Source organism: Entamoeba nuttalli (genome assembly GCF_000257125.1).
Source record: "Entamoeba nuttalli P19 unplaced genomic scaffold asmbl_2237, whole genome shotgun sequence".
NCBI lineage: Eukaryota > Evosea > Mastigamoebida > Endamoebidae > Entamoeba > Entamoeba nuttalli.
In genome coordinates this window covers 1-27,042 of record NW_008575172.1, presented here as the reverse complement: position 1 = coordinate 27,042, position 27,042 = coordinate 1, and the positions used below count along the sequence as shown (strand labels likewise).

At 27.0% G+C, this 27,042-nt stretch overlaps 15 protein-coding genes across 15 annotated transcripts; 6 read left to right on the top strand and 9 right to left on the bottom strand.

Moving 5' to 3' along the window:
• Positions 1 to 284: 284 nt before the first annotated feature.
• Positions 285 to 1,769, top strand: ENU1_015580 (Rho guanine nucleotide exchange factor, putative; the record flags this gene model as incomplete). The annotated part of the gene is made up of 1 exon (XM_008856835.1): positions 285 to 1,769. The coding sequence occupies one exon, from the start codon at positions 285 to 287 to the stop codon at positions 1,767 to 1,769; it is 1,485 nt and encodes a 494-aa protein (XP_008855057.1).
• Positions 1,770 to 2,148: 379 nt separating this feature from the next.
• ENU1_015570 (diacylglycerol kinase, putative) lies at positions 2,149 to 3,594 on the bottom strand (the record flags this gene model as incomplete). The annotated part of the gene is made up of 1 exon (XM_008856834.1): positions 2,149 to 3,594. The coding sequence occupies one exon, from the start codon at positions 3,592 to 3,594 to the stop codon at positions 2,149 to 2,151; it is 1,446 nt and encodes a 481-aa protein (XP_008855056.1).
• Positions 3,595 to 3,713: 119 nt separating this feature from the next.
• ENU1_015560 (inositol polyphosphate 5-phosphatase, putative) lies at positions 3,714 to 6,008 on the bottom strand (the record flags this gene model as incomplete). The annotated part of the gene is made up of 1 exon (XM_008856833.1): positions 3,714 to 6,008. One exon carries the CDS (start codon positions 6,006 to 6,008, stop codon positions 3,714 to 3,716), a length of 2,295 nt encoding a protein of 764 aa, XP_008855055.1.
• A 110-nt stretch (positions 6,009 to 6,118) lies between these two features.
• On the bottom strand, positions 6,119 to 6,774 carry ENU1_015550 (translation initiation factor 2 beta subunit, putative; the record flags this gene model as incomplete). Its single annotated transcript, XM_008856832.1, has 2 exons — positions 6,119 to 6,529; positions 6,580 to 6,774. The coding sequence occupies 2 exons, from the start codon at positions 6,772 to 6,774 to the stop codon at positions 6,119 to 6,121; spliced, it is 606 nt and encodes a 201-aa protein (XP_008855054.1).
• A 139-nt stretch (positions 6,775 to 6,913) lies between these two features.
• ENU1_015540 (hydrolase TatD family protein) lies at positions 6,914 to 7,573 on the bottom strand (the record flags this gene model as incomplete). Its single annotated transcript, XM_008856831.1, has 1 exon — positions 6,914 to 7,573. The coding sequence occupies one exon, from the start codon at positions 7,571 to 7,573 to the stop codon at positions 6,914 to 6,916; it is 660 nt and encodes a 219-aa protein (XP_008855053.1).
• Positions 7,574 to 7,663: 90 nt separating this feature from the next.
• Positions 7,664 to 8,263, top strand: ENU1_015530 (Rho family GTPase; the record flags this gene model as incomplete). Its single annotated transcript, XM_008856830.1, has 1 exon — positions 7,664 to 8,263. One exon carries the CDS (start codon positions 7,664 to 7,666, stop codon positions 8,261 to 8,263), a length of 600 nt encoding a protein of 199 aa, XP_008855052.1.
• A 363-nt stretch (positions 8,264 to 8,626) lies between these two features.
• Positions 8,627 to 10,012, top strand: ENU1_015520 (transporter, major facilitator family protein; the record flags this gene model as incomplete). The annotated part of the gene is made up of 1 exon (XM_008856829.1): positions 8,627 to 10,012. One exon carries the CDS (start codon positions 8,627 to 8,629, stop codon positions 10,010 to 10,012), a length of 1,386 nt encoding a protein of 461 aa, XP_008855051.1.
• An 82-nt stretch (positions 10,013 to 10,094) lies between these two features.
• Positions 10,095 to 11,798, bottom strand: ENU1_015510 (diacylglycerol kinase, putative; the record flags this gene model as incomplete). Its single annotated transcript, XM_008856828.1, has 1 exon — positions 10,095 to 11,798. One exon carries the CDS (start codon positions 11,796 to 11,798, stop codon positions 10,095 to 10,097), a length of 1,704 nt encoding a protein of 567 aa, XP_008855050.1.
• Positions 11,799 to 12,408: 610 nt separating this feature from the next.
• ENU1_015500 (serine acetyltransferase 1, putative) lies at positions 12,409 to 13,419 on the top strand (the record flags this gene model as incomplete). Its single annotated transcript, XM_008856827.1, has 1 exon — positions 12,409 to 13,419. The coding sequence occupies one exon, from the start codon at positions 12,409 to 12,411 to the stop codon at positions 13,417 to 13,419; it is 1,011 nt and encodes a 336-aa protein (XP_008855049.1).
• Positions 13,420 to 13,551: 132 nt separating this feature from the next.
• Positions 13,552 to 14,280, top strand: ENU1_015490 (hypothetical protein; the record flags this gene model as incomplete). The annotated part of the gene is made up of 1 exon (XM_008856826.1): positions 13,552 to 14,280. The coding sequence occupies one exon, from the start codon at positions 13,552 to 13,554 to the stop codon at positions 14,278 to 14,280; it is 729 nt and encodes a 242-aa protein (XP_008855048.1).
• A 187-nt stretch (positions 14,281 to 14,467) lies between these two features.
• On the top strand, positions 14,468 to 14,977 carry ENU1_015480 (nitroreductase family protein; the record flags this gene model as incomplete). The annotated part of the gene is made up of 1 exon (XM_008856825.1): positions 14,468 to 14,977. One exon carries the CDS (start codon positions 14,468 to 14,470, stop codon positions 14,975 to 14,977), a length of 510 nt encoding a protein of 169 aa, XP_008855047.1.
• Positions 14,978 to 15,033: 56 nt separating this feature from the next.
• On the bottom strand, positions 15,034 to 19,851 carry ENU1_015470 (ubiquitin carboxyl-terminal hydrolase domain containing protein; the record flags this gene model as incomplete). The annotated part of the gene is made up of 1 exon (XM_008856824.1): positions 15,034 to 19,851. The coding sequence occupies one exon, from the start codon at positions 19,849 to 19,851 to the stop codon at positions 15,034 to 15,036; it is 4,818 nt and encodes a 1,605-aa protein (XP_008855046.1).
• Positions 19,852 to 19,966: 115 nt separating this feature from the next.
• On the bottom strand, positions 19,967 to 22,113 carry ENU1_015460 (phospholipase, patatin family protein; the record flags this gene model as incomplete). Its single annotated transcript, XM_008856823.1, has 3 exons — positions 19,967 to 20,972; positions 21,019 to 21,885; positions 21,953 to 22,113. The coding sequence occupies 3 exons, from the start codon at positions 22,111 to 22,113 to the stop codon at positions 19,967 to 19,969; spliced, it is 2,034 nt and encodes a 677-aa protein (XP_008855045.1).
• Positions 22,114 to 22,267: 154 nt separating this feature from the next.
• Positions 22,268 to 23,269, bottom strand: ENU1_015450 (membrane transporter, putative; the record flags this gene model as incomplete). Its single annotated transcript, XM_008856822.1, has 1 exon — positions 22,268 to 23,269. The coding sequence occupies one exon, from the start codon at positions 23,267 to 23,269 to the stop codon at positions 22,268 to 22,270; it is 1,002 nt and encodes a 333-aa protein (XP_008855044.1).
• Positions 23,270 to 24,604: 1,335 nt separating this feature from the next.
• ENU1_015440 (hypothetical protein) lies at positions 24,605 to 27,042 on the bottom strand (the record flags this gene model as incomplete). The annotated part of the gene is made up of 1 exon (XM_008856821.1): positions 24,605 to 27,042. A coding segment is annotated over one exon (2,438 nt), but the record flags the coding sequence as incomplete, so codon positions are not given.

Here is a 27,042-nt window from a genome sequence, read left to right as displayed (position 1 = left end):
TCTTATTTATTTTAAAAAGGGTTTTTTATATTATTGTTTTTGCTTTTTTTTTGAAAAATTGTTTTAAAAAGTTAGTTTAAAAGAAAGAAATAAAAATGAATATTATTTTCTAATTAATATTAATATTCTTATTTTTCATATTCAAAAAGAAATGTCAAATTACATTTTGAAGATTCTAAAATAATAATTTAACAAGAAGAAGTAAAATACAAATCTTTTATAACAACAAAAAAGTTAAATTAAATAAAAACTAAAAATAAGAAATTGTAAAAGAACAAGTCAAAATGAGATGCAGTACTATAGCTGACCCTAAAGAAAGTGCTCATAGAACACATATCGTAGATGAGATTTATGCAACAGAAGAGTCTTATGTTAATTCATTAGAACAATGTATTACCTCATATCAACAACCACTAATGAATGATAACCCACCGATCATTGATGGAAGAGATGTTATGACAATGTTTTTACATTTTCATGAAATTATTGCAGTTAATTCGATGTTAATGGAAAAATTAAAAGAATTTAAAAAAAGAGGAACATTATATACTAATACTGGAGGTGCTTTTATTAAATTTGTTCCATTCCTTAAGTCATACACACAATATGCAACAAATCAAGATAATTGTCTTCAAGTTTTAAAAAGACTTGATCATGATCCAAGGTGTGCTAAAAGACTTGAAGAATTAAGAACTAACATTAAAACAACAAATCAACTTGATTTAAGAAGTTATCTTATTATGCCAGTTCAACGATTACCTCGATATGTTTTATTATTTACTGATTTAATAAAACACACTCCTGAAAAGTTTCCAGATTATTCAAGGTTACTTAAAGTCTCTTCAGAAATTCAAAAAGTTACAGTATTAGTTAATCAATGTATTGTACAAGGTGAGAAATTAAGAAAATTAGTTGAAATATCAAATACTATCGATTTTCCAGGAGGTGATCTTACGGTTGGAAGAAAATTAATTAGAGATGGGATTTTAAATAAACAATGTCGTAAAGCTCCAAAGCCAAGATATTTTGTTCTTTGTACTGATATTCTGTTTTACACTCGACCAAAAAAAAGAGAGGTTAATGTGATTGTTAAGCTTATTGAAGCTGATATTAGAGATAATGATTCATTAAGGTTTGATATTTTCTCACCTGAAAAGTCATTTAGTATTATTGCTGCTAATGAACAAGAGAAAAGTGATTGGGTAAAAGATTTAAAGGATGCTATTGATCAATGTAAGTCTAATTCTGTTCTATTAAAAACACCTAGAGATAGGAAAATAGAACATAAGTTAGTGATGAAACCAGTATTTGTTCCAGATGATCAAGTTAAAGAGTGTATGTCTTGTAAAAAGGAATTTGGTGTTGTAAGAAGAAAACATCATTGTAGATTTTGTGGAAGTTGTATTTGTTCTGATTGTAGTCGAAATAAAGTGAAGAATGGAAATAGTTATGAACGAACATGTGATATTTGTTTCAAGAGAATGTGTGCTGAAAATAAAGACATTATTAGTACACAAGAAGAGTCAGACTCTATTGGAAGTGAACTAAGCCCAAGAAGTCCACGAATGTCTAAATCTGAAAAGAAAGATAAACAAGACAAAAAGAAAGATAAAAAGAAAGGAAAAAAGAGTGATAATGATGATAATGATAATTCTCAACAAACAAAAATTGTATCTAGTCCCATCACTTCTACAAGTCAAGAAAATAATACTTCACCACAATCAGTCAAAAGTTTAAAAGCAATGTGGGAGGCTCAAGCAACTCAATAAGTATTTTTTAAATTCATATTTTTTTAATTTTAATGTTATGGTTTAAAAAAATAGAATTAAAGGATTTCTCTTTATAGTTATAGATAGGTATTTAATTAGGAATGTTAATAATCAACTTTTATTTAATTTTCTTTGCTTTGAAAGTAATTCTTTTTATATTTGTTTTTTTTAAGTACATTTTAGGTTGACTATTTATGTTTAATTTGAATAAAAGTATTACTTATACTTACTTCCTTTTCAAAAAAATATTAAATGGAATTTGTCTTGAACATGAAATAATTATTAAGTCTTCATTCAAAGAATTATAGTTAAGTTGTAGTTTTTATTCTAGATTATTTTGTTTGTTAGAAAAAGTTAATTGAAATTTATTGACAGAAATTCAATAATTATTATTTCTAATTCCAAGTCTTTGTGTTGTTAACTTTTGTACTGTAAACGATGTTTGGGCTATAATTTTTTTTGAATCAAAATGTACTGGAAGAGGATTTTTTATTTTAAAAGTGATAAAACTTCCTTGTGTTATTTTAATTGGTACTTGTAATAATTTTAATGAGTGAGTAAAATGAGATATATCTGTAAATCCAATTACCTCAAAGATTCCATCATTCACTTCGGAATCTTGAAATCCAAAAATATAATCATCGTCTGTTACATTCCAGAGGGAAATACCACAAAATGTTGATAAATTTAAAATCATTAATATTGATATTTTTGGTAATTGAACAACGACATTATCCACTAGAATATCAAACAGATTATTTAATGGTTGTGTGAGTGTTGATGTTGAAAATGGATATGTTAATAGTTTAATTGAATTATATACAACACCAGAAAATGTTAATAGTGGTAATTCGTCAAGTCCAATACAAAGAAATTTCATAAAAGAAAGTTGGTCTGTCCCCCAAATGTCATAGTCAATAGAAAAAGAATTAGGTGTTTTAGATAAAAATTGATATGTGGAAGAAACTAAATCTCGATTCCAATCACAATAAAGACTTAAATCATTATCTAATCCACATGGAGTTATTATTACTTTTCTTTTTATTTTTTCCATACTAAAAAGATTTAATAATTCATTCAATTCATTGTCATCTAACGAAATAACAAGTACACATTGTTGATAATGCTTTGAGTATAAACATAAATTTTCTAAATCATATTGTAAATCAAATACTTGTTCTGGTGAAAGTAGTTGTCTACTCTCATTTAATAAATTAATATTAAACTGGTTATAAGTTTTTGTAGAAGAAACAACAATAATTGGATATCGAAGTGGTTCAGATAATACATTATATAAAGCTAATGTTGGAATACATGGTAACATTTTATTTAAACAAGTTGAATGAACTACTTTTTGACAACAAACACATTTAAAATCTTTTAATACAAATGAACTTCCTACACTTTTATTACAAACACAACACATACCATTACAATTTCCTTTAACTAGACAATGAACTCCTGTATGTAATGGCTTACATCCACATCTAATTAAAGTAATACACTCTTCGTGTAATTTAATACCACAAATAGAACATAAACAACATTTAAATTGGGGTGGAATTATTTTTCTACAAACAACACAATAATTTACCCAGTTATATCTATTATAAGATAATAAATGTGCATTAATCTCTTTTGCATTTTGGTCATAATCTTCTACTATTGGATAAATTTTATTTTCAAGACATGGTTCATAACATAAATCAATACAAAATTTATGGATTGTCATTCCACATTGAGTGCAATACATGCCTTTTGAGAATAATTTATTTCCACATACCTCACACCGACCTTTTCCACCATTAAAGAATTGATGTTTCATTTCTTTAGATGTTATTGTATTATATATCTTTTTTAGTTTTTTATATAAAAACGTTTTTTGGTGGAAATTTCCAACGAAAAAAGAACCAAAACAGAAAATTGAAATAAGAAAATGAGGAGTTAAATATCCACAAAATTCATAAGGAAATTACTAATTCGTTCAATATTTTCTTTAATAATTACTGAACTGGTTGGATGTCTCAAAATTAGTCTAGAGAAGAAGTCACATACAGTTTGTAATGTGATAGTCTTATTATTTATTGATTCAACGATTTGACGAATAAGAACAGTAATATAGAAGAATAAACTATAATTTTCATTTGGTAATGAGTTGATTACAGCATAGGCATCAACTTTTGTTTTACATGTTGTAACATCATAAAATCTACTTGAAGGAATTAAGGAATCTGGTAAAGCCATTAAGAAATAAGAAAGGCCTTGTAACATTGCTGAAGCTGATTTAGTAGTATATCTACTATTAGTATTAATTGAATGAAGAACTTCTCTTACGGTTGCTTCAGTTGGATGTTGAATAAGTGTGTCGGCTTTAATCTCAGAAATAATATCAGAACCAAGTCTCCAAATTTCTTTTGGGATTTGTTGATTTATTAATCCTGTAGTAATTGACCCTTCTACAGACTGATATGGATCTTTCATTGAAGTTACTGTCTTAAGGTCTTTACCAAAGATTGAGTCAACAATATCAACTTTACTTGTAATGAAGTGTATACCTCCATATGCAAATGACAATGAAAAAACATCAACAATAGTTTTTTTACACACGATCATTGCTTGTTCTGGTTGGATGAATAAAGTAACTTTAACGTCTTGTTCTTCTCCAGGCTGTAATAACCCATCTTGAGGGCAAATAACATAATAAGTAGGACAAACCAATTTACTGTCTGGACGTTGAGAGAATTCAAATCTAGTTGGATATTCTCCAATATTTTTAATTTTAATTATTTGATGATAAGTCTGAGATAACTCAACTTCTTCGTAATAAAGTTCTGTCTTATCAATTTCTACATAAGGTGTTAATTTTTTTTCTATATAATCTGTCATTTTCCATATCTTAAAGTTAACTTCTTCTAATTTGTCTGGAAGAGTTTTTGAAGGATATAATGTAAAACAACATGAAACTGGTTTATGATCACTTAATAACAAATTATGACTAGTATAATTACATACTTCGTATGGATATGCATTTTGTGTTCTACATAATACTCTATCACACCAAGCAGGTATTCTATCATCAATATATTCATCCTTTCCACAAATAATTTTAAAAGTAGGAATAAAATGAATTGGTGCTTCTTTAAATCCATAAAAAACAATTCCCTTTGCTTTAGAAGTATTTAATTGATCTTTGGCATAAAGTGTATCTAATTCTCCTTTATACATAAGATCTCTTACAACAGAATCTTCCATCTCAATACGATAATTTAAATCCCCCATCCAAATAATATAGTCATGATCAACAATTTTACATTTTTTAAATTTCAATTCTTCCCAAATCATTTTCCAATGCCCATTTCGTTTATCTAAAAATTGTTGGTGTGCAGCTAAATGACTATTTACAAAACAAAATCGTGTTTCATTCATATCAAATCGAATAGCAACTCCTCCTTTATTTGCTAATCCCATTTTACCAACAGCATGCCATGATGTTTCTATATTTTTCATTAAAGGAACAATTTCTGGTTTAGCAAACATAAATATAACAATACCACATAACTGCTCCATCTTCACAAAATGATAATTTCCTTTTTTCTTTAATGTTTCAAATAAATTATTTTTCCATATAGTTCCTTTTTCTGTAATTCCTCTTCCAGCTACAATACCTGTTGCACTCATGTCAAGTTCTTGTACAGAAGCTACAACAATATCACTATCAAAATCAACAATAAGCCATGGCTCAAGATAATTTGGTTCAAATATATTTTGATCAATATTATATGTATGACAAGATACTTTTAATGGAATAGAGTCCCTATACTCATTACTAAATTTTTCTAACTGATGATATTTCCAATCTTCTGGATTATTTAGATAAAGCAACACCTCTTCTTTTGTTATTTGGTCCTCATAACTTTTATATTTTTCTTCTATCTCATTTAATCTATCAATACTCTGCTGAATAGATGCCTCTCTAAATTCTTTATCTTCATCATTAACTTGGACATTAGTTTCATCAGATACTTCAGTTGGGTCTTTGGTTTCTGTTTTTGGTTTAACAACTTCTCTCACCAATATTTTCTTAAACGTAATAATAGGATCTTGAATTTCAGCAACATCTTTATTCAACTCTCGTTCATTATTGTTAAATAATAAACTAACAACGCTATCATTCATAATATCATTAACCTCTTCATATTTCTCAATTGGACAAGTCACATGATCGATAACTTCTACCATCTTGAAATTTTATTTTTCATCTTAGATCTTTTTTTATTTTTTCTTTGAGAAAAAATGAAATTATAAAATATAGTTCTTTTATTAATAAAAAATAGAAAACGTTGAATTAGTTAATCATTTGCCTTTTTCACAGCAACAGAACATTTAGAGGAACAGGCATTACATTTAATGAAATTAATTCTGTTTTCTTTAATTAATTCAGTGTCAAGTGATTTGCATTCAGGGCATTGAACAAATTGGCTGACATATTTAATAAGGATATTTTCTAATTGATGTGGTTGTAATTTTGCTTTAATAGTAAATCCACCTTTAGCATCAATTGAACCAATAGTCATTAATTCTTCTAATACAAATACTTTGATATCTTCTGGACTTCTATGTAATCTTTTACAAATATCAGTGAAATTTTCCCAAATTACACGTTTTGAACCTTCTCTTACAACCTTGATCTGTGGTAATTCGATTTCTTGTTTTGATGAATTCTGAGAAATATTACATTGTGCAAAGATACGATCCAATAACTATATTTAATTAATATTTTTTTTAATTCTTTCTTTAAAAAGAAACAAACCTCATCATACGTATAAAGTCCTTCATTCTTTTCGTTTTCTGTGTTTTTAGATTTAGGTTTTGATTTTACTTTAACAGAAGTAAAGTCAGGAAGTTCTTTTAAAGCCTTTTTTGTTTTTTTAACTTTCTTAACTTTTTTGACCTTTTTTTCAGTTGTTGGGGTTTCTTCAATAGGTTTATTCTCCTCTTCACTCATCTTTTGTTAATTTCAGATTTCATTTTTTTTTTCTAATTAAATTAAATAACACTTCTTTTTCTATCTTCTTGAGATAAAATTATAAGAATTAATTAAATTATAGTTTAATTATAATAAAATCAACCGAATCATTAAAAATTCAAAGGATTTGGAGTTGGTGTAAAGAATCATGTACTTCATTAATAAGAACATCAATCGAACAATTTAACCTATTTGCAATTGAATTATAAATATGTTGTAAATCTACAAAATGGGTTTCATCATTATCAGTTTCTATAAGTAGTCTTTTATTTTCAAAAGCAATTTTGAGAGAATTATTAATTTTAATATTATTATTGTTTAATACAGCTCTTCCAAATGATAACCAACAATTCATAGATATTAATTTTTTAGCAACTTCATTTGAACTATTAAACCCATGATAAATCCAACGTTGATTTATCCATTTCTTTTTTAATAGAATAATTTCATTTACCATATTAACACAATGTATATAAACAGGTAGATTATAACGTTGATTTAATTCAATTTGTTTCAAAAACCATTTCTTTTGAGTACTAATAGAGTTAGAAGTTAATTTATTATCCAATCCACATTCTCCAATTGCAATTATTTGATTTTGTTTCACCAATTGTTCTAGTACTTGTAGTTGTTTTTGACAAAGAGTTTCATCTCCACAATGCCAAGGATGGATTCCAAAACTAATAAGTTGTCTATAAAAAGATTCAGAGGTGTCATTTTCATTGAGATTTAAAATACATCTATAACTAGAAGGTAAATGACAATGACAGTCAATCATTATTTTCTTAACAAAAATAATTACAAATGAGTTTCTTAAAATATAACTATGAAAAAATTAGTAAAATAAACTGAAAATATTTATCTTTTTATGAACTTAGCAAAGGAGTTCAAAGTCGCTGTAATTGGTGATATTGGAGTTGGAAAAACATCTTTGTTAATGACACAAAAAATCCAAAGTTATGAAGAAAAATTTGGGAATGGCGAAATAAACTATTCTTTTGAATTTGAGATAAATAAATTACCTATTGTATTAAAAGTTTGGGAAGTAGATTGTAGTGAGAGTTATGATGAATTTAGACCATTAAGTTATCGAGATACAGATTGTTTTGTAATTGTCTTTTCTTATGTAGATAAAGATACGTTAGTTCATGCTGAACGGAAATGGTTACGTGAAGTAAAAAATAATGTCACAGATCCAATAGTAATCTTTGTAATGACTAAAGTTGATTTGAAAAGTGATCAAAATTCAGAAGATATAACAACTGACAAGAAAATTGTAACAGAAGATTTATTAGAGTCATTTAAATCAAGGACTGAATCACATTTTCTTTATGAATGTTCATCAAAACAAGTTGGCGATGTTAGACTTCTTTGGAATAAAATAGCTGAAATTATCTGTGACTCGAAAAAAACAAAAAGAAAAAGAAAGTTATCAACTACAGAAAAAATTAAAAGCCTTTTTATTTAAATCTATTTTGTGTTATTTTAATTTGTGTTCAAGATGAAAAAATCTCTACAAAATAACTTTTCTTTAAGAAATGTCTTTTGAAGTGGAATGATCTTCTTCGATTAAAAAAATAAGTATCTTAATCAATAAAAAACTAGAAATCTGAAAAACTAATTACAAGATTTAGTAATAAAATTGGGAGCAGAAAACAAAGAAAAAGCAGTTAATAGTGAAAGAAAGTATCAAGGTTAAAACTTAGTAGCAATTATCAAAAAAAAATAACTATAATAAAACTATCAAAAAACAATATGAATTTTTTGGTAAGATATATTAAGAAAAAAATTACTACTTAAAAAGAGTTTCATCTTAAAAATTTATAAATATATGGCACCAAGAAGTGTAGCTCTTTATCTTAAATTATTTGCTGCCAGTTGTTGTCAAATGGGAATTCAATTTTCCTTTTCTGCAATTTTTGGATTGAGTGGACCATTATTTGGAACTCAATTCCAAATGAATGGTACAGGGGTGAACGTTATATTTATGGTTGTCGGTCCGCTGATTGGACTTTTTGTTCAACCTATTTTTGGTGCTATCGGAGATAAATGTACATTCAAATTCGGAAGAAGAAGGATTTTCTTAGTTGTTGGTGCAATTATTGATATACTTGGATTATGTATTATTGCTGCATCAACATTTATTGACCAAGGCATGAATGATGGGTCAGAAGAAACAACTTTTAGTGATCATTTAGTTGGTACATTCTTAGCATTATTTGGATTGTTTGTAGCTTTCTTTGGTGTAAATATTATGCAAGCACCATCTCGTGCTATTGTTAGTGACATTTTTGATGCAGAAAATCAACAAGATGCTAACCTTATGATCAACGCATGTTCTGGATTTGCTTCAATTGCATGTTATGGTATTTCTGCTGGAACAGTTGGTTCATCAAGCACATTCCTTATTATGTTTGCATTATGTGCTATTGTTGTACTTATTTCTACTATTCCAACAGTTCTCTTCTCTAAAGAAGAAAGATATATTCCTGAAGAAGGAAAGAAACTTAATATTTTTGCACCATTTATTGATTTGTTCCATGCTATTAAAATGATTAGATTAGATATAATTTTCATTTTATTAGCACTTATGTTTGGTTGGTTCGCTTTCCAACCATTTAATACAAACTTTACTAATTATATGTCTAAATCTGTTTATCCAGATGGTTCAAGTGATGATGGTCTTAGAATGGGTCTTATTATTTTCTGTGTTTTTGCTGTATTCCAATGTTTATCAGTATTTATATTCCCTATTATTTCAGGTATTATTGGAGAAGTTACTACATTCCTTCTTTTCCAATTCCTTGCTGGTATTTCTTATAGTATGTTATGTGCTCTTTATTACACTTTCCCATCTAATTACCAAGATGATAACTCAAAACCTCAATTTATTTCCTCACTAACACTTGGATTTTTGTCATCAATCTTCCCTGCTATGGCATTTGTACAAACTAACTCACTTCCTTATTCTATGCTCAAAAAAGTTGTTCCAGAAGATAGGTTTGGTGCCTTTATTGGTTTAGCTAATTGTGCTGTAGTTTTTGCTCAATTCCTTTCATCTGGTCTTATTGCTCTTCTTCAATTAGCTTGGGACGATTATCTTCTTCCAATTATTGTCTCAGCTGTATCAAGCTTCCTTGCTGCTGGTATTTCAGTAGTTTTGTATTGTGTTAAGACAAGTGAGGAAAAAGACGTACTTCTTAAACAAGCTAATTAATTTGATACATTTTCTTTTTCTGTTATATTTCTAAAAATGATTGGTAATCAATAATAAAAAAGTTGTAGTAGTAATAATAGAATTAATAAAAGCTATTCTTTACCATGATTTTTACTTTATCATATAAAGATATAACTATCTTACATGGATTTAATATAAAAGGCTCCCCATCAGTTTGTGCTGGCTTTTTTTCTGTAAGCTCTAATTCAATAACCTTACCTTGTGCTATTTTAACAGGTTTTTGCATTCCAGACATAATTAATGGAATTTCAATTATTGACTTAAATCCAACTACTTCAACTAATCCATCTCCAAAATTGCTATCTTTTAGTCCTCCAATAGTTTCGTCTGGAGTAACTCTATCCCAAAACTTAACTCCCCCTCCGTAAGTTACTAAATTTAAAAAAACTAACCCTTGCATTGGCTCTAATTTTATTCTTTTTCCATCTACTATTAATGTAATAACCTTATCAATATCTCCAGAGTCTTCTGTTAGTGCTTGTGGTGAACTAAATACATATTGAATTTTATTTATTATTCTAGAGTTGAAGGCATCAGGATTAGCCTCTCTTCTTAAATGGAAGTTTAAAGCAATGCCAGCATCTAACCCAATAGAGAAATAATTATTAAATATTAATTTTCTTGTTTCTCCAACAATTTCTGAATGGATTGATACTTGCCATCTATCTAATTTTTGAACTAATGCCTGGGATACATTCCTAAGTAGATCTTCAATATCTTCCCCATTATATCCTCCTCCCCATCCAGTACAATGTGAAAGATCATTACCAGTACCTAAAGGAATAACAAAAATCTTTGGTTTTAACTCAGCTTTTCTTAATTCATTCATTACCCATCCAACTGTACCATCTCCACCGCAAACTACAGCAATGAAGTTATCACCATATGGTTTAATATATTCAAAAGTTGGTTCAAATCCTTTAAACACATCACAAACTTGAGGAATTGAAAACATGTACTGAGTTTCCTTTAGAATTTGTTCACCAAGTAAATTACCACTTTTCCGATTAATAAAGAATATCATTGGCTCTTTATCAAATCGTTTTATTGCTTTAAAATGAAATTCACTATCCATTTCTGTAACAGAAGGAGAAAGGATATATTTGCCTAATACTCCATGATAACAAAAAGCAGGGGCATGTTGAATACATTGAGGATGAACAAACATTCCACAATAACAACATCTAAAATCAGTTAAAGCTAGGCTACTTCCTACTGACTTTTTACAAACATAACATGTGTGAGTTGTTAACCCAGTTGAATTGCAATTTCCTGGAACAAACCAATGATATTCTTTATTTGATGGTGATGCAACAGGTCTACATAGATGAGACAATCCATGAACACATTTAGAATGTACATAACATCCACATATTCTACATTTTAATACACCTAAGGCACATGAAACAATAGAACTTCTACATACAGTACAAAATGTTGGAGACATTCTCACCGTCTTTTCAAGAATATGCTGTCCATTTATACAATGATTGTGCATTTCTTCTAATGAGGAAGACTCTAATGAATTAGATTGAGACTGATTTTGTGGTAAAAAGCAAGGTAAATAACAATACCCAGTACAATCTTCATGAACTAATAAATTACACGTTTCACATTTTACTGCCCGACTGAATGGAGTAATACTTGAGCCACAAACATCACAACAAGAAGCAATTGAAGTAGTTATTTGAAATTTATGTGCGTTTACATGAAGATTACAAAGAATAAAATCATTAACAGGAATGAGTCGTGGTGTTTGGCTCATTAATCTTTTTGAATATGAAAATAAAAGTTCTAAAAGTAATAGTATTAAATAAAATAACTTCAAAAATACTGAAGAATGAAAACAAAGAATAAAAACATTTTAGGGAGGATAAATACTAAAAAAATAAAATATTTCATATTTTTTTTTAAATACTTATTATTTTGTGAAACATTTTTGTTTTAAATATCACAAATTGAGTATTTAATTAGGAGTCATGATTCTTCAGGCATTATTTCTTTATGAAACTAGCCTATGTCTGGAAATGATGGGACTTTCTGGTTTAGATTTATTTAGTGGGAAATGAAACTTATCTTCTGTTTTAGGAGTAAAGTCCCATAATATATTTTTAGAGCTAATGAATAAAATAAAATTGAATATTTCTTTGAACACCTCATCTTCCTACGACACCCAGAATTTCTTTTTTTTCATAATAAACAAATCCACTGAACAAAATCCCGAAAAATAGCTCTCAAAAAAAAAGAAAAGTTATTTTTGTAGAAAAATGGGAAGAATAAAAATAGAAACAGAAGGTTTGAAAGAGAACTTATGTAATTTGTATGGTACCAACCAAAGATTTAAACGAGATTAGAGAAAATCTAGTAAGTTAATCATGAGTTCTTTACTACAACAAACATCACAGCTATTTGTCCAAAGTTATCAAAGTGATAATATTGCATTCAAAAGTACTAAACAATTTCCTGAGAAAAAAAGTTTCTTAGAATTAGAATTAATACAAAAGATTTTATTTCCTGATTTCTTTACAAGAAGAGATAAAAGAACCTTCAGTAATGTTTTAGAAAGACTTTCATTACTTGTTTATCATATTCAAAATTCTATAGAAGCTTATTATAACCAACAACTAGCTGAAAAATGTATTACTGCTCTTCTTAACCAGTTTGTTACTATTAGAGAGTTAGTTAAACAAGACATTATTGCTGCATATGCTGGGGATCCTGCTGCATCCAGTCTTGCTATGATTATTCGATCTTATCCCGGTATTCATGTTATGATGATTCAAAGAGTTGCACATATTTTATACATAAATGGTGATATTGAATATTCAAGAGAACTTATGGAAAGTATTCATAGTGTTACAGGAATAGATATTCATCCAGGTACATCTATTGGAAATCATTTTTTCATTGACCATGGTGTTGGTGTTGTTATTGGTGAAACAGCAGTTATTGGTAATTGGTGCAGAGTGTATCAGTCAGTAACACTAGGTGCAATGAGTTTCAAAGAAGATAATGGTATTGTTATAAAAGGAAATAAACGTCATCCAACTATAGGGGATTTTGTAGTTATTGGGGCAGGTGCTAAAGTTCTTGGAAATATTACTATTGGAAGTAATGTTAAAATTGGTGCAAATTGTTGGATTACACAGAACATTGACCAAGACCAAATTGTCTTTATTTCTGAACATCCATCTCAAATAACTAAATCATCAACAAAACAGTCAAGCAAAGATGACAAAATAATTTTACAATCACTAACTGAAAATAAAATCTCAGAAGAACAAGAAAATTTGAGTTGGGTTAATTCACCTGAGCTATTGTGTACTTATACTTCTGAAGAATCAACCCCAATTAACTTAGATTGTTTTGTATCTTGTCAACAGTAACTTCATTTATTTTTTTGCAATTATTTTTTTGTTTTTATTTTATGTTACTTTTCACATATCATTATTATAATAAGTAGATTGCAATCTTATCTTATCTTCTTTGATAATTATCATCTTAAATCTATTTAATTAATGGAGGTTATTGATAACGCATTAAGTACTATTAAAGATGATGATATTATTACAGGAAAACAACTTAAACAAATAATCACACCTATTAGTATTGTTTTATCGACTCTATCTATTCGTGTTTCTGTAATAGATCATTTACCTGTATTTGCTGGTTCAGGAATAAATACAAAAAAGAGGAATGAAGTAAAATCTCCATTACTATCTGCTCTCCATACATTATCCGAACTAGAAGATGATAAAATTTTCTTAAAATTAAAGGGATGGGTCAACGGAAATAAGGCTATGGTGATTTATGATACAGAATATGATGAATGGAATTCAAATACATTTAACAAAAAAATTATGTCAAAAGGCAATATTAGTTTGTTAGTGTTTACAGAGGATAAAGATGTATTTGGAATTCATTATAAAATTCCAAAAGTTGATGTTCAGTCAAGTTTAGTTGACCAGAACCATTTTATTTTTTCAATTGAACGGCATGGAAAACCTACAAATAAAATGTGGAAATCTACTCAAGAAGAAATATCTTGTTTAACACTGTTTGAGTCAGGGTCTTTCCTTTTTAAAACTCCTGCATTTTCTATTCAATCAGTTAGAGGAAGAAAAGGGTCTTATGTTCAAACAAAATTATCTCAGTTCTACCCAATGTTAAAAGAGTCAAAACTGACATATATTCCGTATCCATCATTTTTTGAGGTTACAAGGATAGTTGGAGTTGAATGGGTATAAACTTCAAACTAAAATTAAAAAACAAAAATCCTTTTAATGTTTTATAATTTAACAAAGAAAAATAATACTGTTTTGGGTTGTTTTAAAAATATTTGAACTATATTTATTAAAATAAAAAAGTCAATAACACGTGGCTTTGAGTATTTTAGTGAGAAAAACTTTATAAATTGAAATTAATAAATAAAGGATGAACATGGATTTATTTTATGATCGAAGAAGTGTCCGTTCATATACTGGAGAAAAAATTTCTGAAGAAGATATCGATAAAATTGTTCGTGCTGGTTTTTATGCTCCAACTGCAGTGAATAAACAAGAAACTGAGTTTATTATTATTAGAGAAAAATCACTATTAGAAAATATCACAAAAGTTCATCCTTATTCTTCAATGTTAAAATCTTGTAGTCATGCTATTGTTGTTTGTGCTAATTTAAAGAAAGCATATACACCTGAATATTGGGTTTGTGATGCTTCTGCTGCTACTGAAAATATCTTGCTTGCTGCTCACATGCTTGGTTATGGGGCTGTATGGCTAGGAGTATATCCAGAGAAAGATAGAATGGAGTCTATAAAAAAACTTCTTCAATTACCAGAACAAGTTGAAGTTCTTTCTATAGTATCAATAGGAGTCTCTAAAGTTCAACCAGTAAATAGACCTGAAAGATTTGATGCAACTCGTTTACATAATGACAAATGGTAAAAAAATAACATTTAGTATTTATTTTTTTTTAACTGAAGAATTAACAAATGCATAATTTAGATATCAATTTTAATAGAAAAATCAATAATGTTATTATTGATTTCAGTACTTTGTTGTTTCAATTGATTATAAATCATCGGAGAACATGAAGTAAGTTTTAATGCAACAGTAATAGTTTTGATAGCACTTTCTATTGAATTACATAATAATATTTGACTTTTTGATTCTAACGCAATAGTTTCTGCAATTACCTCACTAACAGTCATTCTTTTAATAAATAGTATTTCTTCATTATTTATAAAACCTCGTTTTAATGCATCAGTACAAATTGTCACCACAATTTTATTAATTAAGTCAAAAGGACATGCCTTTATAAGAGATTCAATTGAATTGTCTGGTGCTTTACTTCCAATTAACTTCATAATGAAGTCTTCTTCAAAAGTAAATAGATTTAAGTCTATTCCCTTTAAAAGAATACAGAAAGCATAATAACCTTCACTTCTATTATAGTTATAATTTTTAATAAATTCTTTTGTGACTTCAATAACGTCTTTGATTTGAAAGTGATTCAAGTCACATAATATTTTTAATATCTTCATTGTTCCATTTTCTCCTTTTTTCACTAATTTTAGAATTTCTTCATTGAATGATTCACATTGTACTAGTTTGATTGATTTGATAATGATTGATGATGCTTCTACAATAAACATCTTCAATAATGGAGTAATTTTTTCAAGAAATTCTTGTGCAAGAGAAACATCAAGTATTAAGTCTATTGTGGAGAATATTTTATTTAATGAACTTGGAGATACTATAGCAGTAACAGAGCTAATGAAATCAAATATATTTCCAAAGTGTTTATATGTCTTAATAAATGAGCATATTAAATCAACTAAAAATGGGTTTGTTGCTCGTTGAGATATATATGCTATATTGTTTTTTCTTTCTACATATTGTTTTAGTGGTTGGTCTATAACAATCTCTAACATTTCTTTTTGAGTTTGTTCTATCATACTTGCTTGTTCATAAAATAAAATATATGCACTAGATGATTTTCCTCCAAACCATGTTTCTCCTTCAGCAGCATTAACTGACCTATCATTAAAACAAACCCATTTACCATTGATTAATCTATTACTAAAATAATGACCTCCATGTGCATCTCCATTATGAATAACAACTCCAACTAATTTATACATAGTTTCTCCATTATAACCATCACAACAATATTTTTTCATATCAAGTTCATTTGGATATTCAAATTTTCCATTATATTTTACAATTTCAAATTGGTCATTATACACAAATCGTTTTAAATGAAAGACTAATGTTTCTGGTAATTCTTTATATCTTTCACTTCTTTGAGCATCATTTTGTTTTCCACATTGCTCACATCTATAATCACAAAGAATAGACCCTTCACATAATGCTTGTAATGATTGTTCAATTGTTTGGTAGTGTTCTACTTCAAGAGCACTACAATAAAATTGTTCAGTTCGTTTTACTTCATGCCCACATTGACTTCCAATTGATATTTCCATTTCTCCTGTAAACACTTTTGATCCTGAAACAATACTTTCATAATGTTTACAATTTTCCATTGATGACATTGCTGTTGTAAAAAATTCTTGAGCATCCATCTGTTCATATGTTTTAATATTTTCATAACAACTTCCATGTGCTTCTTTACAAAATTCTTTTGTTTGAGTTGCACTATTAATTCCTTTTAACATATCAACAAATAATTTTTGAAGTCCAAATATCATTCGATAATCTTTGAACTCATTCTGGTTATATGTAATAAATTGTCCCTCTTTATTAATATCCTTTTCAGTGTCATTTACTTGATTATTAACATCAACCGTTATTTCTTTTTTTTCTTGTTCTTCTTTTGGTTTATTTTTTTGGTTATCAGTATTTTCTATTAAAGTTGGTATTTTAACTTCTTTTTTTAATAAATTGGCTGTACAACGTGAAGAATGAAATATTTGTTGTAAAACACTGTTCATATAACATGTTGATCCTTGGTTAACTAATCCACCGAATTGCCCTTTTCTATAAGTAGCCTTTTCATTGCAACCATTCATCTCTTTTAATATCTGATTAAAATGATTAAAACAGTGTGAACAAGTAATATCATTCATACTTTCAACACACTCACATAATAATATGATTAGGTTATTAATTTCATCATCCTTTAAAATATTTTTCCCTTGCATTGGAAATAATTTATCTATAATATCACAGAAATAAGGAATTAACAATACTTGTTTTTTCTTCATTGTTTTAAATGCTCTAACAGCGACATTAAGTCCATACCCAAACTTAGTAAGATTTTGTATTAATGACTGAATAAATGGATGGTCATTTTCACAGTTTTCATCTGCATACTCAATAATGATTCTATTACATTCTTCAACAAGTTTTGGAGGTTCATTTAATAAAGGAACAACAGAGTCAAATATTTGTTTATTAATACCATCTTTTAATGCCCTCAGAATTGGAGCAGTAAAAACATCTTTATCCCAAGGAATATTTCTTCCGTTTTTTAATAAAAGAACAAGACATAAAGTCATACTTGATTTGTCTAAATCATTTTCAATCTCTTTACTGAGTTGGTTAAGAGTTTCTTCATTCATAATAAAGACATTCGTATTCACTTTTATTTCATTCTTGATAAGAATAGAACTCAATATTTCTTTGATTCCACTTTGTTTAATTACTAATTCAGTAAATAGAGTTAATAACTTTTTATACTCTTCATCTTTTAATCCTTCTTCAATACTCTCTAATCGTGCAATTCCTAATAATTGTTTTGGCCCTTCTTTTGTTGCCAATTCAATAGCATTTTCTTCCCATTTAACATATTTATTAACCCCACATATAACTTTCATCGCATTGTTTCGAGTTTTTTCATCTTCTAATAATTCAATAAGTTCTTTAATACTTTGTTCAGAACATCTTTCAATATTCTTTTCTTCCTTTACAACCACTGTACGAGTTGTATTTGTTATAAAACTTGGTTCTTTTTTTATTGGTTCTTGATACTGTATTTCAGAATCTCCTGAACTAATTTGAATGACTATTTCCCCCATTTCAGAAAGATAACTTCCTATATTCTTGAAAATAGGAACTTCAGTACCATTAATAAATACATTAACTGAATATTTTTTATTCATAAGCCAATTGATTGATTGTTTCATTGAATCTTGGGCGTAGGGATCATTTAATAAATCCTTTATAGAGTCTAGCACTATTTTACTTATTGGGGTCGTGTGTTCATATTTTCTTAGATTTAACTTGTCAGATTTATCCATAAAATGGAATGTCCTTTCAATATCTTGTTGAGCACTTTCAATAAGTACCTTAGTGACTTTAGTTAATGAAGACATAACCTTTAAACTTGCTAACATTTTCATTTGAATACTTGGTATAGAACAAGGCTTGTCTTCTCGAATTGTTCTCTTAAGACTAATCCATCTAATATTACATGAACGTGTTTGTTTAACATCATCTTTAATAATAGTTTTTGGTGACGAATATCTTTTTAATACACTTTCAATACAATTAGCTCCTTGTGCTGTTGGATTAGATTTAAATGCTTCTATTCCATCTTGAACAAATCTTAATTGCATCTTTTGATATAAAACTTCTAACAACTGTTCAATTGACCATTCTCCTGTAATCATAAGCATCTTCCATAATAGATTAAGTCCATAAACTCCTTCAAATTTTATTGAGGTGATAATTCTTTGTTCAAAGTCATAAATAATTGATCGAGTAACTAAAACATTATATTGAATAAACACTTCTTTAACAAATGAGGATGCACTTGAAGGTAATTCTTTTCTTTCTTCTAAAATATTTAATGCAAATTCAGCTCGTTTATTGTTCCACTCTCCTCTAATCCATTTCATTGCACCAGTAAATCCATCAGAATCAATAATACACATTAAACAAATTTTAAATACAGAGTCATCACTTTTACCAATCAACTTAATTGGCTCTCCAAGATTTGGTACTTCTTTTACAAATGCTTCTTCAATCATTTTATTTATTTCATCGGCATCTCCACCAAAAGGAGAAGTTGAAGCAAGAACTGTTAAAACAATACTCATTCTAGGATCATTTGTTTTATCTTTAAATGCACCGATGATAATTCTTTTTAAAGGTATTATATATGAATTAATAGAACATATTTTAATAATATCTTCATTTAATTCTTGGATATGTTTAACTATTAAACTAAATGAAGTAACAATTTGTTGTGAAGGTAATGCTTGTATTTGAATTAATTTACATAACATATGAAGTGCAGGTAAATTTCCCTTTTGTGAATTTTCTAATGTAGAATGGATAATATGATTTTTTTCAATAGATGACATTGAATTAAATACACTAATAACAATATCTTGAGCACGTAATAATATAGTCCCTCCAATTCTTTCTGCATTATCACACATAGATTTAATAAAATGTGGACTTAATAGTTTATTACTATTAATATGTTCTATAACAGGAATTGAATGTCTAAGTAATTCTTCATGAGGACATTTAATAATAAGATTTAATATATCTTGTGAATGGAATTTTAAAAAGGATAATAGTTCATTCTTTGTTGCAACTTTATGATTTGTTTTAATATTTTGGTTAGACCCTTTTTTCTCTGGTTTTGTACTTCTAAACAATGATATGAATGATCTTTTCATTCCAGAATTCTCATATTCTTCAAATTCATTATTAATTGCTATTAATGCTTTGATTTGGAGATCAACTCTATTACTATTAATCCCTTTATTAATATCTATTATTCTATGACTAAAATCATCTATATTTTCTTCTTCTTTTTTGATTTTTTCTATTGAATCTGACATCTTTTATTTATTACAATTAATTTCACCTTTTTTAGTTCATTTCCAAATTTTTGAATTATATTCTTTCTAAAACCATAAAACCAATTATATTCTAATTCAATAATTCAATATTCATTTACCATGTATTTTTAATCCATTCAATAACTTTATCTAAATTTTGTTCTTTTCCCATAACTTTAATAGCTTCTATATTTTTTGCATCAGCAATATCTACTTCAATAGGAAGATGAGGGTCTAATCTAAAATAATTATTTTTAAACATCATTCTTGATTCTGCTACTCCCATTTCTTTTCTTGCAAATATATTAAAGTCCGATAATTTTATTAACCATTGAATAAGTCCAGCATTTCCCATTTGTTCTATATCATAATAAGGAACTGTTGGATATCCAGACCCAATTGAAAGTGCAACTATATTTTCTTTAGCTATATTTAATCCATTTTCTCCTATTATTAAAGGATATGTTAAATAAAATGGGTTATTAACTAATAAACTTCCATCTACATGATTATTTAATGGATCAAAATATCCTGGTGCTGCTGCTGATTGTAAACAAATATTTTTAAGATCTTTATCATATGTTTCTTTCATAAAATTATTATACAACATTGCTTTTGATGTTCTTTTAGTATCATCTTTTCCTGTGTCAATAAGAAATGACTGAATACAACAATTTCTTGGAAGATCATTAATAGTAAGATTACCTAATAATCTTTCACCCATCACCTTTAAAAATTTATTTGTAAATTGATGCCCAGCAATTCCAGCAAGGTGTGATTCATTTTTAAATGTTTCTAAAGAGACTGCTTCCATGACTTTTATAACAAATTCCATATCTAATCCAAGTAATATTGAAACAGAAACTAATGAACTTGCACTAAGTCCTGTTACTAAATCAATTTTATCAAAGAAATCAGGAATTTCTTTAATTATTCTTTTTAATAATACACATTGATAAATACATTTAACTCCTCCTCCATCAAGTGATAATACTCTAAATTTTTCTCCTGAATGATATTCTTTTTTTTCTAATTTCTTTGAATAAACGATTTGTTTCATTAGTTCATCAGCAATAATACCATACCTTGTAATTCTTTCTTCATTAGATTCAAATAAAATTCTAATTTATTAAGTCGTTTTTCCTATTAACAAATAAAATAACAAACGGATTTGAAATTTTTTTCTTTTTATCTATTTTCTTTCCTTTCTTTTCTTTTTCATCATTTTCACTATCTGAATCACTCTCAATTTTTTTTTCAATAAAATCAATAATAAAAGAAAAAATACTTTCTTTTTTATCACTTGACTTTCTTTCGGCTGATGAACTTCTCTGAATAACTTCTTCTGTTTTAACATCAATATCATCTAGTCTTTTTAATGAACTTGTAATACTAGAACAACTAGAAACACTATTTCTACGTTTTTTACTAATAAATGAAATAGATCTTTGATATTCATCTAATGCTTCAATGCAAAGTTGTGAACTTATCCCAGTCATTTTACTTGATTTTCTATATCCTTTAGAAGATTTTGATTTCTTTGATCCTTTAGTAGTTGTAATTCTTATATTTGTTGATGGGTCAAGTCTTTTCCTTTCAACACAAATTTCATCAGACATTATTGCATAGTCCCAAGGAGTTAATCCTTTTATTGTTTTTAATGTTACATTAGCATTATTATCTAATAACCTATTAACAACAAAACTATTTGAATTTAAACAACCTATATGCAATGCAGTTTCTCCTAATTCATTTTGGGCATTAATAACATCTTTATCTTTCAACATTTGATTAATAAATTTTTCATAAACCTCTTTATTTCTTTTGTTAATTCCAATTTCACAAAGATAATGTAAAACAGTATTACCTTTTTTATCTGCTAAACGATAATTAACAGACTTATTAATAAGATATTCAATAATATTCCATTGTTGGTTTTGTATTGCTACATAAATGCATGACTTTCCATAAATATCTTGATAATTTAGTCTATGTGGAAATTTTTCAATAATATATTTAACTAACTGTAAACAACTATAATGTGAATGAATGTGTTTCTTTCTTTACTTTTTATTAAATATTTTCTATCTAAGTAACAAACTTATTTTTACATGAACTAAACAATAGTCTAAGACCACGAGAAGATCTTCCAACCCAATTATTATTTTGTGTTTCTAATTTTTTAATTACTTCATCTCCTCTACCATTTTCAATGAGAGTAATATATTCATGTATATTTGATGAATCATCCATGATTGACATTCTAATATTACCCAAAATATATTTTACTTTTTAGATAAATTTTTAAGAAATTATAAATCATCAGATAACAAAAATCATCCAATCCTTCTTTTAAATTCTTTTATATAACTGCTTTTGAAACAAATAATATTCGTTAAATAAAAAAACAAAAAAGTCAATTATTCTTACTTTTTGATTGTTTTTGAGATGGTTTAAATTTATGTAAATATTCAACATATCGATTTACAAAGACTTCAAAATAATAATTGGCACCATTCCATATGGCATAAACAAAACAAAAGAGCATCCAACAAGTTTGAACTTTTTTATTATTATAAAGATAAAATTGGGGTAATGTTGTGGCAAAATACATTCCAAATTGAGTAATAACCATGACAGTTAATGATGACACTTTTTCAGGGAAAAACTTTCTCATAAATAAAACAGCTTTATGAGGTTTTTCTTCTACTAACCAACGAACAGAAGTCATATATCCTTCATCATAAATTAAATCTCGTTTAAAGATTTCTGTATAAATTAAATAAAAACTTTGCCATGTAGAATAAAATAGTAATGGAAATAAAAACCCATTATAAAAGTTTAATTCTTTTGGAATATCTAAATCACTATACCATCGAATACAATAGGCAACCATTCCTGGTAATAAGTGAATTGTTATTGAAGTTAATTTAGTTAAATCATGAAAAACTAATGCATTATTCCACATTGGAATAGCTGTGAGTAATGGACCAAAAATTACTACAAACAATGTTGGAAAAATCCAACTAATGTTTTGTTGTAAAAAGAATGCTCTTATACAACTTATAATTAAAACACAATTTGTAAAATAGCAAAAATCTAATAAGAAATAATGCCATTTATTCATTCGATACACTAAGTATCTTCCTGTTACCAATGGAATTACAAGACACATATAAAATATATGCATTAAGTCTGGTCTTACTAATATCACATATTCTCCAATTGTTAACAAACAAACTCCAATAACAAATGTAACTTTATCTAATAACTTAACATTACCAAGTTTAAATGAGTGAATATAATTAAGTTGTTCTTCTGTTAATGTCATAAACATAACTGGTGTCTCTTGTTGTTGAGAATTTGAAGAGTTTAAAAAACGCGTATCAAAACTTTTTTGTGTATCGTCATTAATCATTCTGAAGTCAATCAATTAGATCCAGGGTTAATGAAGAAACCTTTTTATTATTTGCTGATGTGGTGGGTTTTGGTTTGGTTATTTGGTGATGTTTATTTTCTTAAGTTTATTCCTTTCATTTTCTCCTGTGACTTTCTTTTGTCTCAAAAATACTTTTAACTTTCTTTCTTTTCAAAAATTAAAGATATTTTTCTTGTATATATTATTTATTCTTATTAATTTACTTATTTTTATTAATACAATGACAGGTAATTCTTTAGAGATTAAACTCTATTTAATTATCATTCTTTTCAAAGGATATAATAAAAATCTAAAAAAAAAAATCAATTCTCTTCATTCTTTGTCTTTTTTGAGTCATTTAATGACGTTATAATGAAACATACATCGATGTTATTAAAGTTATTTGTTAATTATCAGAATATTACTTATTTAGAGTCTAAAAAAGATAGTCATTATTTTTGAATAAAATTTTCTTTGAATTGATTGTTTTTTTTAATGATAGAAAGAACCTAAGTATAAAAAAGATTTCATTTTTAGTAAACACTTTTTGATAAGTAGTTTTCACGAGAAAGTTATCTTTTTAAACATGAGTTTAATTGGTTTTACAAAAATATAAGAGTTTACACCGTCTAATACTATTTATGTAACAAACCATAGAATTTTCTTATTTAATTTTTTGTTAAGTTCAGTGTTCAACATCTGATTATTTTTGTTGTAAATAATAAGAGTAACCGATCGATTATTTTTATAAGGATTACTTTCATTTAAGATTTTATCAGAATATAATTATTGAATTTATTATCACTAATTAGAGATTAGTATTTCTGGTATAGTATCATCGATGATTTTATCTGATTTGAGAGAATATAAAAATTATTGATGGAGTATATTTTTAATTTTTAAGTTGTTTAACACAACAATTTGAAAACATAGAATTTTAATATCAATATGTATTAATAAAAATGACATTCTCAAACTAAACTTAAAACATCATTTAAAGTTTATATAAATCATTAAAAAAAAGATAAATAAAAAAATTTATATTTTTTATTTCTGAAACATTCTTTGAAGAGTATGAATTAATCTTTATCTTCTAAGGGGTTTAATTTGTTATTTATAATTATTAACTGTTCTGTAATTCATTTTAATTCACTTTATATTTCAAATAAAACTTTAAAATTGAATATAATAATAAAACAGAATTATGAATTTATCTTTTTTGACTATTTAAGTGGTTCTCCTGTTATAAATGACTTAATTAGTAAATGACTTTTAAGTAAATATAGAAGAAATAAAAATTTTAATAAAAAATAAAGAGAGTCAATTAGAATTTATTTATTTCTCATTAATACTTTTTGCAAATTCTCTTGATAATATAGATCCTTCCATTGCATTTATTCCACGACTAAGATCGGCTTCTGGAACAACTTTAAATTGTTTAGTGTTTATAAATAATATATCTGTATTATTTTCAATAACTAAATTAGTTAATTCTCTTTCAACTGATGAAATAATCGAATATGGATGTTTATAACCTGTTTGGATATATTCATTATTTCCTGTTTTTTCTATAATTGCTGTATAGATTCCTCCAACAACTTGTTTAATAACTATACTATACGTTTCATCAACTTTCCCTTCTTTTTCAGTGTTGATGTATATCACACAATCTCCTTTTTTATTTGAATACTCAAACTCTGCTAATCCTACTCTTTTGATACCATAAAAATCATTTTCTCTAATAATTATTTTAGTCCCTAACATCTCATCAAAAACTTCTTTTTCTTTTTCTTTTTCTTCTCCTTCTTTCATTCCTTTCATTATTTCATTGAATTTCTTATTGACTATCCTACATTTGATATTTAATTTAAGTGTTGTAGGTTCCTCTTTATAAAACTTGTTTAATTCTTCTTTCTCAAACAAAATACATTTGTCTTCTTTCTGTCCAATCATATTATAAATATTTGCTGATATCATTGAATTATTCCATCTCTTCTCTGGTTCACTCTTATGTTCTTCCATTTTCTTAATATTGATAACCATTTGATCTTTTTTTATAACTTCAATATGCTTTTTTTCAATATATTTTTTGATAGTTTGTGGCACTTCTCCATTTTCAATTCCTTTAATAAACAATTCTTTTCTTTCCCAACTTCCTTCAATCTCTTTCTTTTCTAAAAATGATCCTCGAATTTTAATTGAATGAATCCCAGTCCAATTTCTAATAACACATTGTGCACTTCCATCCATTTGGTCAATAATTGTAATTAATCTATCCTTACTTCCAAAAACCCGAACTTGTTCAATATCGACTTTTTTGATTAACTCTTTTTCATTTTCACCAACACCCATATTTCCTGCTTTACAAAAATAATATAAATAATATTTATACATATTGTCAATTTCATCCCTTGTACAATTACATGACGTTATTCCAGTAAACAACTTCGTCATTTCAGTAAAGTGTTTTGTTGCTACTTCTGGAGTTAGTGTAACAAGTGTAATTAATAAATGAAGATATTTGATCATTAATCCTCGTGTTAATAGGGATTGTAACTTACTAATGATTGGTGTAATGCACTGTACTACTTTCTCAATAAATTCACCTAATTTTTTATTTGGATCCATTTCAATAACATAGAGTGTTGTACAAACAATACTTAAAACATTTAATAGGGAATTCCATTTGCTTTCAAAAATCTTTTTCATTTTAATACTTTCTTCTATCATTTTATGAACAAGCCCTTCATGATCATTCATTGCAATGATAAATTGAATTAAAATCTGTGCCATCTCTCTTCTTTGTATAGAACAAAAATCTTCAATATATGTCCCAATAACATTGAAATATTGATCTTGTTGAATTGGCTCATTAGTGTATTTAGTCATTAATTTCATAATCAAAATATAGTATGTTTCAACTAATTCTCCAATCCTCTTATCCTTAATAGTAACTAACTTCGGATGATAGAATTTTAATGATCCTAAAACACATAAAACTGATTTAAGGTCTTCTGCCCTATTACTCTTTTGAACAATATCAATCATCCTATCCAAAATAGTTTGAAAAACTTCTATTAAAGTTTCATAACATAATCTCTCTCTTACTCCAACACATTCAATTCCATCTGAAATATTTTGTAATAAACGAATAACAATGTCATTATTTTTATTTTTTAATCCTTGAAGGAGATAATGTATCATTCCTGAAAATACTTCTCTATCACTAACAACATATTTAATATTACATGTATAAAAAGAAATCATTGTTGAGTTATTCTTTACATAAACATCATTCCCAACAATACTTTTATCATTTTTACTAAATAAAGTTTGTGTATAAAAAAATAATGGTGAATATAATTTATGAATTGTTTTAACTGTCATTGTTCTACTAGTGTTTGCCTCAATAAATAATGTTCTATTACACTCATTCAAACTTTCTATCATATTTTTAAATTCCATTATTTCAACATCATTCATTTCTTGAATATATTTTGGTAATTGAGGTTGCTGAATACAAGAAAGTAAAGTTATCCAAATCACTCGTATAGTCTTTGAGTCTGTTCTATTGGAATATCCTTCATTATCAATTATTACATTCTTCATCCCTGGATTTTTTAAAATAACCCCTTGAATAGTTTTTATATATGAATTAAATACCTCTCGATATTCTTTGTTATTAAGAAATTCTGGACAGAATTTAATAAACTTCTTATAAATTATGTTATCTACCCCATTTTCTATGATACAACTTAATAACATTCTTGTTA